The 17,182-nt window shown below is 34.6% G+C and overlaps 1 protein-coding gene across 9 annotated transcripts in view; it reads left to right on the top strand.

The window, feature by feature from the left end:
- Nucleotides 1-17,182, top strand: part of RTKN2 (rhotekin 2) — a 74,175-nt gene that overhangs the window by 41,062 nt on the left and 15,931 nt on the right. For all 9 annotated transcript variants that reach the window (XR_005357883.1, XR_005357884.1, XM_038534041.1 and 6 more), the window contains exons 8-10: nt 3,947-4,053; nt 4,954-5,085; nt 16,276-16,441. Coding sequence is in view for 7 of the 9 variants with exons in the window: in XM_038534041.1 (XP_038389969.1) it covers nt 3,947-4,053; nt 4,954-5,085; nt 16,276-16,441 (405 nt within the window). In the remaining 2 variants the exon portion in view is untranslated. The remainder of the gene's footprint in view (nt 1-3,946; nt 4,054-4,953; nt 5,086-16,275; nt 16,442-17,182) is intronic.

Genomic DNA, 17,182 nt, shown 5'->3' with positions numbered 1-17,182 from the left:
GTAGGAAGTCAAGAGAAGCAACCGTGACCCTACGCTTCAGTCCACAGGGGTCCTGAGCTGTAAAGAGACCTAGGTCAGAAAGGACAGATGACTGTAGAATATGGCAAGAGGTCTATAGAAAAAGGAGTTCTAAATCCAATACCCTTTTTCAAGGATTACAATCAGGAAGAAATTACTTTACTTTGCATGCTATGAAATCTAAACTTACTTTACCAGAGATGTGGATTGTTACATGTGGTATTTAGATTCCAAATACATTATTGATTGGATAAAATTCATGAACTTGTCTGAAAAACTAATCATCATTTATGATTCTATTTTTTTTAGAAAGTGTATCCTAACTTAAAAATAACTAGCTTACAGATATTTAGAACATAAGCCATTCATAAATCTGGGATTGCTGTATAAAGAAATTTGCTTTCAAACTTTAAATTTGTAAATCATAAAGTTGATTTCAGATGTATTACTCAGATGCCTGCTTTTATAGAATTTTTATTTCATTTCCTGCCTATTTTAGGAAAGGAGATTCTCATATATTTATTTATGCATGTGTTTTAGAATCATCGCCTGTATTGTATTTATGCATTTATTTCTCCCAGGTCAAACTCGTTATTTCTGAAAGATAGCAGCTTTTCCAAGATACTAATAAAAAAGATTTGAATAGTTCCAGACAATTTGTTTTGCTCTATTCTATAGTAGAATGATGAGCAAGCAGGTTGTTAAAAACTTTATTGTGTTACTTTGTATACTTCATTTTGCCTGGTCTTTTTCATATACTGATGTACCAAACCTTGGCATGGCATCTATATATTATATAATTGTATTTTTACCTAAAAATGTTTTATTTTCCAGAGTTATTAAGACTTTTTGTTCAATAATAGTAACAGCCAGTGGTTAGCCATTTTATAGGCACTACCAACAGGGATGCAGTAAAAACTTTGAAAATCATTTTTGTTTGGTTTAGTGTGGGCAAAGGGCTGTATGTTGTTTTTATTTATACTCTAATACATGAAATCATGCAATACTTTCCTTCCATGCAGATGTGAAGGCTCTATTTTTTTATTTTTATTTTTTTTAGTTATTTATGATAGTCACACAGAGAGAGAGAGAGAGAGGCAGAGACACAGGTAGAGGGAGAAGCAGGCTCCATGCACCGGGAGCCCGACGTGGGATTCGATCCCGGGTCTCCAGGATTGCGCCCTGGGCCAAAGGCAGGCACCAAACCGCTGCGCCACCCAGGGATCCCTGAAGGCTCTATTCTTACCTACCCACTACATTAAAGAAATATCTTAATGTTTTTTGAAAGAACTTTTTTTAAACAATTGAGAACTTACAGAAAAGTTATAAGTTAAATGTCAAGATCTTTTTCCCCCAGAATACATGAGAACAAGTTGTTTACATGTTTCTCCATTACCTCCAAATATATTAATATGTATTTCCTACTAACAGAACATTGGCTACATCACTACTGCTATCCAAGTCAGGAATTAATACATTACTACTATTTAATCATCAGACTATTAAAATAATACTGTTCATTGTCCCAATAATGTCTTTCATGACAAAAGGATCCAGTGTAGAATCATGCATTGCATTTAATTATCACACTTTCAGTTTCTTTCAAATGGGACCGGTTTTTCTGTCCTTTTTTGGCATTTATAACCTTGACATTTTTATTTTATTTACTTATTTATTAAGATTTATTTATTCGTTCATGAGAGACACACAGAGAGAGGCAGAGCATAGGCAGAGGGAGAAACAGTCTCCCCTTAGGAAGCCTAACACAGGACTCGATCCCACGACCCCGGGATCATGGCCTGAGTCAAAGGCAGATGCTCCACCACTGAGCCACCCAAGTGTGCCAGCCTTGACATTTTTAAACATCATGGTCAATTATTTTGCAGAAGATCCCTCAATTTGGGTTTGTCTGATGTTTTCTTGGGATAAGATTAAAGATGTGCATCTTTGGCAGAGAGTTCTCCTTGCATTCTATCAAGTGGCATATAATTTTGATTCATCCCATTACTAGTGATTTTCACTTTGATCATTTGATTACTGTGGTGTCTGCCTACTGTCTCTACTATAAACTTGCTCCTTTGTTTCCCCTTTGTAAGTAATACATATTTTGTGTGGAGAAGGGTAGTGTCTTGAAACTATGTAAGTTGATTTCTTATTGGTCTTTCAACTTATTCATTGATTTATTTATATCAATATGGACTCATGTTTTCCTAATTTATTCAATGCTTCAAAATCTGTTAATATCATTGCTTATTTTAAGGTTCATGTTGTTCCCAGTTTGGCCTATGTGAAAACATTCAAGATGGGTTCTGTTGTCTTTTTGACAATGTTCTCATCATTCATCAAGTAGTTCCTTGCTTTATGTCATAACAAGATATTTCAGACTTATCAGGTACTTTGCTTGCCCCAGCCTTGGAGCCAGTCATTTCTCCAAGGAATGCTGGTTATTTTTAATGGTAATAATATTTAGAAGATATGATCTGGGCTCTAGGTACACTCACTGCTGTTAGTGGGATATAATCAGGGTGTTGTTTTCCCTGAGCCCTCTCAGTGGACACAGCTGCACATAGGCACATGTGTTGTCTTGTATTTCTTAATCTCTATAGGCTGGAAACCATGAGTCCACACCGGTGCACCCAGTTCCAATCCCAACAGTGCAGATTTCATTCTACACATTTGTAACTCCTTTTACCTGACAGAGAGAAAGCTGTCTTCTATTACTTTTAACACATATTCTTTGATCTGTTTTCCTAAAAGCAACCATTCTTCTATCTCCCCATATGGATGCTCTCTTCTCTCTGATGGATCTCTGACTCCTATTTCTAGGCTGTCTCTTGCCCCATGTGGATGCTCCTTACCTTGCTGAAGCTCACACAGCCCACATAGGCCTGCTCTCCTCAGGCTTTAAGTTCCTATGCCTGGCTGCCCTTTCCCTTACCCCATGTGGACACTCTCCTCAGCCTGCTGTGCCCTGACACCCCATGCCTAGTGCCTGTTCTCAGATGCCCTTTTAACTGGGCTCTGATACACTGTTCTGGGACACTGAATATATGGGTTATGTTTCACTGCTCTTGGACTCTGACTTCCATGGCAGAGTCACCTGCCAAATGTGTATACTGTCCTTACTCTTTGGGTTCTGATAACTTACATTGGGTAGCCACACCATGTAGACACTCTCCTCACTCTGCTTGGACCTCGACTCCCTGCACCATGATACCCTCTGAGGAGAAATTCCCCCGGGGCTCAGCTCCATGTCTTCCATCTTCCTCAGCCCATTCAGGCTCTGACACCTGGTGCCTGGCAGCTGTCCTCCTCGCCCTCCTCATCCTACTGGCTGTGGCACCTTGCTCTGGCACACCACAGCTCCTCCCATAAGCCCTGCAACAGAAGCCCATGTTGGTGGGCTCTACCCAGTGTTCAGTAATGGAAGGGGAAGAAGAGCCAAAAGGCTTAGGAAAATACTTTCCTAAGTATTTTCATGAAAATACTTTCATAAACTTGCATTTTGAAATATTTCAGAGAATCACTTTGCTAGCTATAATATTGAGAATCAGAGCAAAAAGTAGAATTTGACATTCAAGAACCATTTGTAGATATTTTTTAAATTAGATGAGTTTACTTATATGCCCTGAACTACCTCCATTGATTAAATAATTTAAGATCAAATAAGAGATCAAGAGACTAGAAGTTCCGTGTCTATTCTAGGTGAGAGCATTTCATAAACTATCAGTTTAATGTCATCTTATCCTGGTCTACTTTCTCATATTTGATGTCATTAACTATGGTGCTGGTATTTGAGTAGGATAAACCTTTACATATATTGTTACATAAAGCAAAAAAAAATGCAAAAGAAAAAAACATAAAAATGTATAATGACCTTAAATAAACATGTTTGTAACTTGATTTTTTTTCTATCTTGTTTAAATAGAAGAGTCTTCATTTTGGCTTCCCTTATATGGCAACATGTGCTGCCGACTAGTCGCCCAGCCAGCTTGTATGGCTGAGGATGCATTTGCAGGATTTCTTAATCAGCAGGTTGGAGGACTTTAAATATCCTACAATTATAGCTGCAATCTAGATCTTGATATACTGGCATTGTTTAGCTTTCTGATAATAAGAAGTATTTTTAAAAATCTTCTTTTAAATGACAGTTTTCTCCATGTTAAACATAGAATGGGGGTGAGAAGGCCAAAAGGGGAGGGGTCTTGATGGCTAAAGAGCTACCTCTCCAGGTGCCTCTGCTGCATAATAGCAGTGACAGGATAATGAGCTGCAGAGGACTCCTGTGGAAGCAGATGAGGACTGTTCCCCTCCTTTCATAGAAGGGCCTTTCTGGCAGACGGCTTTTGGCACAGTCTGAGCCTTTGGGCTTCCAAAGCTGCCTCTGTGCCACCTACTCCTGATTTATTTATAACCATAGTTATTTATATTCAGTAAATAATTAATTATGGGCTTCAATGAATCAATAACTTTTTAAAAAAGATTCCATTAAGGGAAGGAAAATTTGCATTCTTACAAGGTAGTCAACATTTTCCAGTGTTCTGAGAACAGTAAAGGAAAATTATATTTTGAGTATTGAGTTATTTTTATATTTTTTTTGAGTCATTAGATGGATTGCTGTGGAATTTTAAGCACTAATTTTGAATAGACTAGCTTTTCTAAAACTGCATTGATTTATGATTTTATGTGTGTAAAAGTTATGTGGTAATCGTTACCTCCATTTTGCTTAATGCTTTTGAGAATTCCAAACCTTTCTTCTGTGATATAACTTACTCTGATTTTGAACTATTGACTTATTGCACATTAAATTAATGGGTAACTCTATCATGTTTAAAATTTTTTTAAACTAATATAACTTTGATAATTGAAGTGTTTTGTTGAATTTAAAGATGATAAATAATGATTAAGGTTGATGGTTTCTTGAATGTTTTTCAGCAAATGGCAGAAAGCCTGATTAGTTGGAGAAGGTTGTATTGTGTTTTAAGAGGGGGTAAGCTCTATTGTTTTTACACTCCGGAAGAAATTGAAGCTAAAGTGGAACCAGCTTTGGTAGTGGCCATTAACAAGGTAAACAATATGCTATTCTGAAGTACAGATACAACATTTTATAAAGTTTGTTCTTTTCTATACATTTCACATTGTTACCATCTTACGGACAGAAGGGAAAGACTGCGGAAAATAGGTTAGCTCGGAAAATAGGTTAGCTCAGGGGCGCTTGGGTGACTCAGTCCATTAAGCATCTGCCTTCAACTCAGGTCATGATCCCAGTGTCCTGGGACTGGGGCCCACAATGGGCTCCCTGCTCAGCTCAGTGGAGTCTGCTTCTCCCTCTCCTCCCTGCTTTGCTCTCTCTCTTGCTATCTCTTTCTCTCTCTCAAATAAATAAAATCATAAATAAAAATTAAAAGTTTAAAAAAATAAGTTCATAATGATAAATTAATCTTCTTTTTTCTTCCATTACAGAATTTATCTGGTAAAGGAAATATGGTATATTTCCATAGTAATTGGAAATTTATACCAGTAAATAGGTTTGAAAGCAGAGAATGTAACTCCACATTTAACATATTTAAATTTTTCGTGAATGTATTTAACTAAGATATAAACATAAATTGCTAGCTCATGTTACAGTGATGCTTTTTGTAGTTAATATTCAAATGAACCCATAAAAAGACAATCCCGAGAATACTCCCTGATTTCTTATGGGACTGTTGGACAGTTGTCCAATCTTGGGTCAGAATAGGAAAGCCTGATCAGCCTCCACCAAGCACACATACACACACATGCACTTGCACATACACATACACCCCACACACATGCATACACACTCATGCACTTATCATCTTAAATTTATCTTTGTATGTTGTCCAAGCCTAGTGTTTATTAGAGGATTCCCCCTCTTTTTGGCATTCCTACTCTAGAGTACTCTCATGGCATTTCTAGAGCATTTCTATCATATTTCCTGTCCATAGAATGTACTTGTTTCTAGTTGTTTTACTTTGCTTGCTTTTGGAGTGGTTGAAATGAAGTCTGTGGTAAAGTATGAGCCATCACATCTGTTAACTGTACATGTTCTACTTAACTTTAAGTTATCTTTTGAAAAAAAGTTGTATGTCCTGGAAAACAGGTGGATGCTGGTTTGCTTATCTATAAGGATTTAAGTTAATTTCTCTGATCTTTTCCAATAACATTTGGTCTGTTTCTATCCTGCTTTTAGAAATTATACTGCTTTTTCTTAAAGGAAATCCTTCAATGAGACCTTCTAAATTAAGTCCACTTAATTTATCCATTTTGTGTGTTAGAAAAATTAGTGTTGCTCTTAAACAATAAACCTCAATATTATATAACATGGTGAATTTATTTGGGTTTAGATAATTAGATTTATGAAAGTATGTTGTTTATTATTGGAAAATTGATATATTTTTTCATTACGTGCAATGCTTTGTTTATGCAGTGTCCACTTTTCCCCATCCTAGCCTTTTGAAAGTTTAGATGGGCAGAAAAATGGAAAGAATAGAATAATGAATACCTGTATACTCTTCACCTGGATTCTTTAGCTCTTGTTAATATTTTCTTATATTTCCTTTCTCTTTGCATAGTTTGAGAATTTTTTCAGAACCATTTGAAAGTAAGTGACAAACAGCATAACATTTCTTCCCTAAAATATTTCATCATGTTTCTCCTAAAAAATAGGACATTTTCTTCTTAACCATAATATTATCACATTCAAGAAATCTATTGTTGATAAAATAATATCTAATATAGAGAGCAAATCATCCCAATTGTCCCTAAAATGTTCTCCCTGATTTTTATATTTTGTTTGATCCAAGATCCCCATCAGGGATCACAAATTGCAACTAGTCACCATGTCCTTTGATTGTTTTCTTTTTACCTAAATTGGACCCATCACTCACTACTTTTTCTTTTTTTATCTTTTATTATATTGACATTTTGGAAAAATCCATGCCAGTCCCCACTTCTGTTTTTGACTAATTGTTTCAGTAGATTCAGGTAAATGTTTTTGACAAGAGTTCTGCATAGAGGATTTTGTGTAACCTAATTTTACTAGGTACCTAGGTAGTAAAAATGGAAATCTACCAATTTTTCTCTTATGTGTTGTACAATGGAATATGAATAGTCATAAAAGAAATTAAAATATAATCTAGACAAATGTTATTTTAAAATTTACTTGTTTTATTTGAAAACAGTTTTCAAGGTATTCATTTTTACCATATCAAGTCCTTTATGGCAGACAGAGCGAGTAAGTCAGCCCTGTTTTATAGGTATGTTATTTCTGTTTTATAAGTGAAGAAACAGACTCACAGATCAGATAGAACTTGTCTAGCTAGTAAGTAAAATTATATGGCTCTCTGTTTTTCTATTTCCTCACAGACATACTGCTAGACTAGATTTGGAAGACAAAATTAGACTTTTTCCTATCTCCATACCCACTCTGAATAAGTTTTCAAAGAAGTAGCTCTGAAATAGGGTTCTGAGCCTGAAGCCACACTTTCTACCTCCAAGCAGTGGCTTAGACATGTGTTGCATCTTTACCATTTAATGTTAAGAGGGCAGTTATAGTGGAACCCCTCTGTTACTGTAACCAGGGTATCTGTATTTCTTGTCTGGTGACAAGGGTGTAATTCCAGAAAAGTGGTTAGTGTTTACATGGCCCTGCTGAATTGACTTTTTTTCCAATTGACTCACTTTTCCTTGTGGTGATAAAAGCTGGTGGCTTGGTGACTGATGCGATTCTGTAGTCAATCAGCTCCATTATTACAGTGACTGAAATCACCATACTTAGAAATCCCACTGGTGGTTTCACAGTTGACCATTACAGATTCACAGGAAAATGATGAATCTAGTGATACGTAGAGACTCGACCTTCGACTTGGGGATAGTGTGGGCTCTGTTTGATCCTGAGGACTGATGACATAAACTGTCAGTGTGCCTGACTTTTGTCTCAAGTACAAAAGAGAATTTTAAGATTAAGCCAGAAGTAAGGGTTAGGTTGAGAAGATTAATGTAATTTAGGTGCCAATCTCAATGACTGAGCTGATAACAAAGTGTTGTGATGTCACTGTCTTCATTTTCTGCAGTGCTAATCCCTGCCGCCTCTCTGTAGCAGCTTTCCTATTGGCAGTTCCTACTTCTCCCTTGGGTTTCCCTTGAACCTTTCATTCACATGAAAACTTCCCTTTAGCAGTAAACAGCCTGGTTTCTTTATTTAAATAGGACTACAGTCAGTCAAGAAGTCTATTTGTTATTTCTGAAAGCCTGGCTCCTGTGTCCTAATATCTTCTATTAAAGTAACTTTTACCTATTTTCTCTCAACTCAGACAATGATTCATATTTATGGAGAAGTGACATTTGCACACCACCTGCATTTAGCAGTTAACTGTTGCTGTCCAGTTGGCTTTATCTCTATTCTTCGTGGGGGGAGTTAAAGCTCTTTGTATTTAGTTTTTAATTTGCTTTGTGATGGTATAACTTACATAAAATACAGTTCACCAACTGTAAGTGTTCAATTTGATAATTTTGACAAATAAGATTGTGTAATCATTACTACACTATTGACCTGAGTCATTATTGGATTATAGGGTTTTTTAAGCTTTTCTGTAAGAACAAATTTCAATTATACAGCAGTGTTATCAACTGTAGTCATCTCCAGACCTTATTTATCCTATAGTTGTGAGTCTGTAAAGTCTCTTATCTATATATTTTGCTGACCTGTTTGAACATATGTCTCTAACATTGGCACTTTATCCCCGAATACTTCAACATGCAACTCTTAAAAAATAGGAGCATCTAAAACAAAAGTGTGTGTGTGTTTATGAGTAAATGAAATTATAATACCATTATCATGTCTAACCAAATGAACAAAATTATTCTCTCATATCATTTAATAGTCCAGTCCATATTTGCATTTCCCCCATTTTCCCTAAAATGTCCTTTTAGCTTTTGCTTTCAATCTAGGAATGTTCAAGGATTATGCATTCTTCTAAACTTTAAATTAGGTCTAGAGGCTTGATTGGATTCATTCTAAACATTATTTATAAGAATGTTTCATGCATAATGACAGATACCTTTATAGGGCATTCTGTTTAGAAGCACATGATGTCAGGTTGTCTCATTATTGGCAATGTCATGTTTAATGACTTGGTTAAGATGGTGACCACTAGCTCCCTCCAACATAAAAGTAAGTTTTCTTCTTTACTGTTAGCAAGTAGTCAATGAGGTGATAGTTTGACACTGTGTGAATATCCTTGTTGTCCAGTAGTCTTTCACATAATGGTTTTAGTGACCTGATTGCCCTTGTCTGAATTGGTTATTACACTGGAGATTGCATATGTGGTTCTCATAATGTCCTTCATTTTACTTGTATTAGCTGGCATTCCTTTGTAAAGAAGGACTTTTTCTCATCAAGTAGGAATGAATGAATCCCAGTCCCTCCTGAAAAGATAGGATGAAACATTAGTGTTTTAATTACCAGTTTTCAGAGTGAAAAGTTGGTATTACTTACTGGTCTTGTATTGATATTGGCAGTATGTATTGGAGCAGTATTACTCCCTCCAGAGGAAGTAAATGAGTGTTGTGTCTGTTGCGTTCCCCTGGTATTAATGATAAACTCATAGATTTTTATTTATTCAGTGTTTTAAATTACTTGATTTTTAAATATAAGTTAGGTGCTTTAATTATTTGGCTTATTATGGAAATTTCCAAGGGATACATGCTATTAGTATATTCTTAAGTAAACAAGATCTTTGATAAATGCCAGGTCGGTATTTTCTGATATGTAGGGCAGATAAGCACTAAATAAAAATTTTAAAAATAGAGCTTTTGTTTCAGTTTTTAGTATACTTTCAATGCTAGGTCTCTAAGATATTTTAATGCATAATAAAGTTACATATTAAATACAAATCAGAGTTCTTTTCTTTTTGTTGTCTTCTCTCATGATTTAGAAGATAATTTTGTTTAATGCCACTTTAAAAATTATGTAGAAACATAAATTTTGCATTTGCTGAGGTATATAAATAATAGGTCTGTTATTTTGATCACAGGATCTATTCTCTAACTATAATTTTTGTTCTCCTAGATAGCATTTCCTTTAAAGCTAAGTCAGTTTATTAATTTTCATAGGGAGCCATCTGTGGAAATAGTCATATTAAGGAAAGAAAAGGCTAAGCTATTCCCCTCCTCTTTTCAATCCAAATTTGAAAGGATGGTTTACTTCAAAGTGATTGCTTCAACTTCAAAAAACTTCCCTATTAATGTTGCTGAGCAAGACATTCCCAATCAGAGGTACTTAACAGCGCCACTGAATCCTCTATACATTGTAAAAAACATTTTATTAGCAAAGGTTTTATCCATTGCCAGTGGGGTGGGGAGTGGAATGGAAAAGTGGTGTGAGTCTTTGCGATCAAAAGTCTTTTCTTGATTTAAATACTATACATCACTTCAATTTAATGAATAATAAAATTTGTATTAAATCAATATCACTACTTGGTGTGATAGAACTTTGTTAAATTGTCTTGAAATTGCTTTGAACCATTATGTTTGTTGTGAACGCTAGCAAGCAAGATTATTATGAAGCACATGAGATTTTCTTTTTCTGATTAGTCCTTTAATGTCTCAATCCTGTCAATGATTTAGATTGTCCTTTATTAAATGTAGCAAAAATAATTATTTAAACAAGCCTCTTCCTTTAGGAGTTTACATCTGATTTAATTGACATAAATTGAAAATAATTATATCACACTAATTCTTCATAATGCTTGGTTTAATTTATGGTTATGGTTTATGTATTCAAACAGTCCTTGCCATATGATTGTGAAAGTATACTTTGTCATTAGAGTGTATATAAGGTCTAAGACTTGTTTTTAGCCAACAACATTTTGTTTTCATTCCTAATTAATAAGATTTTAGACCAAACACCTTTCAAAGAACTCCTTTATTCTTATGATACGTCTGTGAGGAAGCTGTGAGTGAAATATTATCTCTGTGTTAAAGGTAGGAAAGCAGGCACTTAGTTTTTTGTACTCGTATTTTATTTTCACTTTTAGAGGGGAAAAGTTTAAAGATAATCTATAAAGGGAAGGGTAGAAATAAACTTATCTCTGCCCTCAAACATTGCCCCCACCATAGAATTATTTTGAAGCAAATCCTGTAGACTATATGATTTTATTTGTAAATATTAACAATTATCATACTTTAGAAAAATTTATAGTCGTATGTATAGTCGATATATCATCCAAAATTCAGTGTTCAATTTCCCAGTCTTGTAATTTTTAAAACAGGTTTTGAATCAGGATTTTGAAATAATTGCAGTTAATTGATTTGGTCTCTTAAATCTCTAAATCTGTTGGAGTACTCTAGCACTCTCGTGTGCTTGCTCTCTCTCTCTCTCTCTCTCTTGCTCTCTCGCTCACTCTCACACACAATTCATTGAAGAAATTGGATTATCTACCCTAAGAGTTTTCCATAGTCTGGATTTTGTTGCTTGCATCTTTGAGTTGTCTTTTATTCTTCTATTTTTGGCACAGATTTAGGTTCGTTGGTTAGTTATTAACAACATGTCTTAGGAAATATTGTATACTTTTATTAGGAGGCACTTAAAGTTTTGTTTTTTTTTTTTCTTTTAGAGAGAGCAAGAGAGGGCATTAGTGGGGGGAGGGAGAGAATATGATGCAGACTCTGCCCTGAGTGTAGAGTCTGACATGGGGCTCTATCTCACGATCACAAGATCATGACCTGAGCCAAAACCAAAAATCCTATGCTTAACCAACTGAACCACCCAGACGCCCTCTATTGATTGGGAGGCAATTAATATGTCTGGGTCTTCTACTCATATTAACATCCATAGACGAGCATTGCTTAGATCCTTTATTTCATTGGATGTTGCAAACCAGTGATATTTCAATATTTTTTCTTCATTTATTAGCTGAGAAACTTCTACTTTATCAGCTATTTGGTTGAAGTACAATTCTTTTTTTTTTTTAAGATTTTATTTATTCATGAGAGAGAGAGAGAGAGAGGGTGGCAGAGGGAGAGGCAGGCTCCCCACAGAGCAAGGAACCTGAAATGGGGCTCAATTCCAGGACCCCCAGGATCATGACTTGAGCCAAAGGCAGATGCTCAACTGACTGAGCCACTCAGGTGCCCCTGAAGTACAATTCTTATAGGAAAGACAATCAAGACTAACTAGTTACCAAAATAATGAGGTGGTTCCCTTAGTATCCTTTGAAAGTGACAAATGAGTTCATTTTTAAATATCATTATGAGTTTATGGACATTCTTTAATGAATCAGTCCATTACCATTGATATTCTTACGTTCAGATGATCCCATCTTTGCCTACTGGAAGCCTCTTCAGTCCTTTTGATACAACCCTAGTGATCTTTCATTTCTGGGAGGAGAACATGTTCTGGGATTACCTGTACATTTCCTGGCCAAGGCTGAGAATTGGCCATCTCTGTAAAGAGCTCTGATCCCTTTTAGCAGGAAAGAATATTTAGAAAACATAATCTGGGTATATAGTAGACTTTTTAAAAGATCATATAGTCAAAAAGTAAGGCAGGAAATAGTTCATAAATCTAGTCCTGATTTACTAATCATCCATTATCACAGAAATGGAGAGGTTGAAGTACAGTTTTAATTCAAAATAATGAATGACAAAATAATGAAACAAATGAAACTTTTCTTTAATTTCAGAGTTAACTGTATTTTGTTACAAAATTTTCTCAGATTATATTTTTATTGACTTTACTTGGCCTTCTCAGTACCCCCCATCTCATGCAGTGGAAGTTTGCAGTTCAGTATGTGCTGACTCACAAAGTAGATCCAGCCAAGGATTAAAATTTCACAATGAATAGTCTCAAATCTGTCCACAAAGCAGTAGCAGTTGACTTTAAAACCTACCAAATCAATAAATGGTTTAGTCAGGAAACTCTGACTTTGGATAGAAAACTGATTTCAAACCATCGATGTCATCATCTATAAAGAATAGGACTAGGATCTTCTCTGGGATCAGAGTCTGTGAACCTATAACTGTCATTATCTTAGTTCTCTTATCTCGTTCATTTATTCTGCATATATGTTGCAAATACTTAGTATGTTAGGTGGTAGAAATAGAGCAAAAACACCCAAGCTTCTTGCTTTCGTACCCTGTGAAGAGCAGGTACTTCCCTCATCTATGTGTATTATGTGAGCACACAATGGTAACAGTCCTAAAGTGCACCTTGTGTTTTCTAATTCGCTCCTCCTTTGAGAAGTGCAGTCTTAAGTACTCTTACTGATACTTTGTCTACAACGAAAGACAACTTGTATAGACTTTCTGGCATTAACAGAAACATTATTTGTTTAATGACTTTTTCTTTGACATGCAGTTTTTTTGGTTGAAAAAATTCCCATTAGTTAAATTATTTGGGGTGATAAAATATAGAGAAGTTAATTCAAATGATCTACGTTGTGTTTCATTTGCACCTTTTAAAAGCTTCTCATGTTTTAAAAATTTAGTGGTATTTATGGTTCTCAGAGTTAATGGAGTGTATAATGTATAGTATTTTTATATTATTGCATTATATTCTCTTAGAAGGATATAAATGATCCAGTTCATCAGATTTTCTACATTAGCTATTTTCATTTGAAATGATATCTTGGTGTTATTAAAAATGTACATATTCATCTGTTAAAATCACACTTTCCTTATTTAAAAATTGAATCCATTTTAATCCTATATACAAAAGGTAGTCAGAAATTTGTATTAAGATAGATTTGGATGCAGGAAAGCAAAATTTCAACAAGAATCTTAATATTTCATTGTTTTTTTTAAATACTAACAGTAATAGAGGGTTCTTTTGCCCTCCTCCCCCACTGAGTCAGCCTTCAATAAATCTTATTGAGAGCATATTAAAGATTCTTCCTAGAGCTTAAGTCATTCTCTGCCAGTGATAATAAGCTTTCTATTTAAAGAGATGGATTATATGCATTTTCAGCCTCTAAGGATGCCATTTAGGGCACCATTTTGTTTTTATATTGTATAAATAATTACTTAAAAGAGTTAATTCACAAAGTTTATTGCCATGGCATAGGAATATAAAAAGACCCTGCTCTTTTAAATTACAATGTTGCCCATAAGTCCATTATAATCCTCTGAAGACACACACATACCTACATTTTAAAAATGATAGGATAGACTGTCTCTAAGATGATTACCAAATCCTTATGCTTTGTGATGCTCCAAACTTTTAAAGTTATGTTGCTACTTCATGCAGCATATATTTCTTCCCCCTGTGATTTTTGAATAAGAATTCCTTTTTTCAGCAAAGAACTTCTATAGTATATAGTAAGTAGTCCCTTCCTATCTGCAGGGGATGTGTTCCAAGGCCTCCACTGGATGCTTTATACTGTGGATAGTACTGAACCCTGGTTATACTGTTTTTTCCTATACATACATACCTCTGATAAAGTTTAATTTCTAAATTAGGCACAGTAAAAGATTAATAACAATAATAACTAATAAAATATAACAACATATTGTAATTAAGGTTATGTGAATATGGTCCTTCTATCTCTCACAATACCTTATTGTACTGTACTCACCCTTCTTGTGATGATGTGAGATGATAAAATACCTGTGTGACGAGAGGAAGTGAGGCGAATGATGTCAGCACTATGATGGAGCCTTTGGCTACTTCTGACCTTCTGACCATATGTCAGGAGGATCATCTGCTTTTGGACGACAGTAGCCTGGGGGCAGCTGAAACTGCAGAAAGCAACAAATCGAGGATGAGGGGGAGCTAGCGTATATGGTGTTCATCTGCCTATGATATCTGCCATTCTTCAGGGAATGTATAGCATTTCTTTGTAACTCTTTGCTATTCTATAATGTCCACAGAGACATCATCATAGGTGTATGTTGGTTTTGGGCTGTGACTATCCACTCAATACTGAAAGAAGTGAGGAATTTCTTCTCACTCCTAATCAGCTTTTGTAACTGCCAGCTGAATATTCTTCTACATACTCTAGTAGATGTACACATTCCTCGAGAACTATTCTGCCTGTATAGTAGCCACTCGCCACCAGTGGCTTAGGCACTTAAAACGTGGCTAGTCCAAGTGGAGATGTGCTATAAGTATAAAATAGATACTGGATTTTAGAAACTTAGTGTGAAAAAGAAGGTGAGACAGCTTAAAAAACTTTTTTGCTTGCATGTTAAACTAATATTTTGGATGTGTTGGGTTACATAAAAACATTATCTTAAAATGTAATAATTAATACATAACGATTTTCACCATTTTTATTTTACCTTCTAATGTGGTTACTAGAAACTCGTAAGTTACATATGTGTCTCACATATTTCTAATGGAAAGCACTGCTTTAGATAATATCAGTCGTAATCCAAGGGACCAAATACCTATTATTGCATACATAGATAGTTGTATTCCAGACTTCTTTTCCCAAAACTCCTTGGAAACTACATGCAGTTGTTAGCTTGTCATGCGTTGTGGTGGTGCCTGTATGGCTTGGGAACAGACTTTTCTACATGTAGACACAATAAGCACCACAATGTCATACCTAGTACCACTCAGAAAAAGTTTAGGCTACCAACATGAATAAAAAACCATTGCCTTTGTTGTAGAGTCTTGCATTCAGCATTTGAAAAAAATAATTGTTACCATCAGGAAGGTTATAGTACTTCATGGATCTTTAGCTATGAACTTTGTAAATGAATGTTACATATGAAATAAATGTTAATGGGGAAAACCTAACTACTCTGCTGCAGTAAACACTAAGTTATGGTTTTACTGCTTTTAGTGATAACACTGTATATAATGCCTGAATATTAGAATAACAAACATACTTTACTGATTCTTTTATTTTATTACTGTTGGAAATGTAGTTAACATAATTCACATTACAGTTATGACACGCTGTACTTGTTTTATTGCAAATTTTAAGATGTATATAAAAGACAGCAAACTCCTACTTAAACAGATCAAAATAGGTTATGTTTAATCTCACATAATTTAATGTAAGTTCTCTATGTAGCATACTTTGAAACATTACTCAGTATTTTCATACAAAGCATTTATTATTGAATCTGAATATTCAAAGTACTCAAAATTACATATTTTAAATAATCAGCAATAAGATGTATAATTGCATCTGGTATAAGTATGGTAGCTAAGCAGTACAACATTCACTTGATGATTACAAAAATATTCTTTTGTAAAAAACCAATTTTGTCTTAATTTTTAAGGAAACCAGAATTCGGGCAATGGATAAGGATGCCAAGAAAAAAATTCATAATTTCTCTGTCATCAACCCTGTTGCCGGACAGTCTGTAACTCATATTTTTGCAGTGGACAATAGAGAAGATCTTCAGAAATGGATGGAAGCCTTCTGGCAACATTTCTTTGATCTTAGTAAGTTGATGTTTGGATTTACTAGTAAAATATTCATGTGCATGAAAAGATGCACAAAGCAATCTAAATATTAAAATTATAATCTTATGGTTTCTCTCAAGAATTTTTTATGCTCTTGGATAAAATGATACAATCATCAATACATTGATGCCTTTCTCTCAACCTTTCCCTGACTTAATGTAGTTTATTATACTTTTGAATTCCTCCTATCCCTCCCTGTTACTTTTAAGTTTCTCTGGTCCCTAAAACAATTAGACCACATTTTTCAAAATATTGGGTTTTAATTGGTTAAGGCAGTATCTGTAGTTTAGAGATGATCCTAAAATATTGAAATGTTGAGGAAACTCATGTAACCCTCTGTTAACTCCAGATTCATTATAATATTATCGTGGACATCGTCCAAAGATTTTTTTTTAAACCATACATATGGTTTTTCAGTTTTAATAATACAGCCCATGATTATAAAAACAATGTGATAATAATAAAATATTCTCAATTTAAGAGGGAATTTTATCAACAAAATATTGAAGTTAAAATTGAAAATGTAGGCTATTGGTAATGGCTTGTTTCTAGTCAAATTAAGCCTTTTGTTACATTCAACCAGTATTTTATGTCTTTAGAATGTTTTTTTTATGGAATTATGAAAGGTAGCCATTTCTAAACAATAGAAAGTTATTTTTGAAACTCCTAGAAATAATCCTACAGAAATTTTAGGACTTCTTAAGATCTGTTTTGGGGAAC

The sequence above is a fragment of the Canis lupus genome, chromosome 4 (genome assembly GCF_011100685.1).
Source record: "Canis lupus familiaris isolate Mischka breed German Shepherd chromosome 4, alternate assembly UU_Cfam_GSD_1.0, whole genome shotgun sequence".
Lineage (NCBI taxonomy): Eukaryota > Metazoa > Chordata > Mammalia > Carnivora > Canidae > Canis > Canis lupus.
Note: the sequence above shows the minus strand (reverse complement) of the source record. Positions and strands in the feature narration are given on the sequence as shown.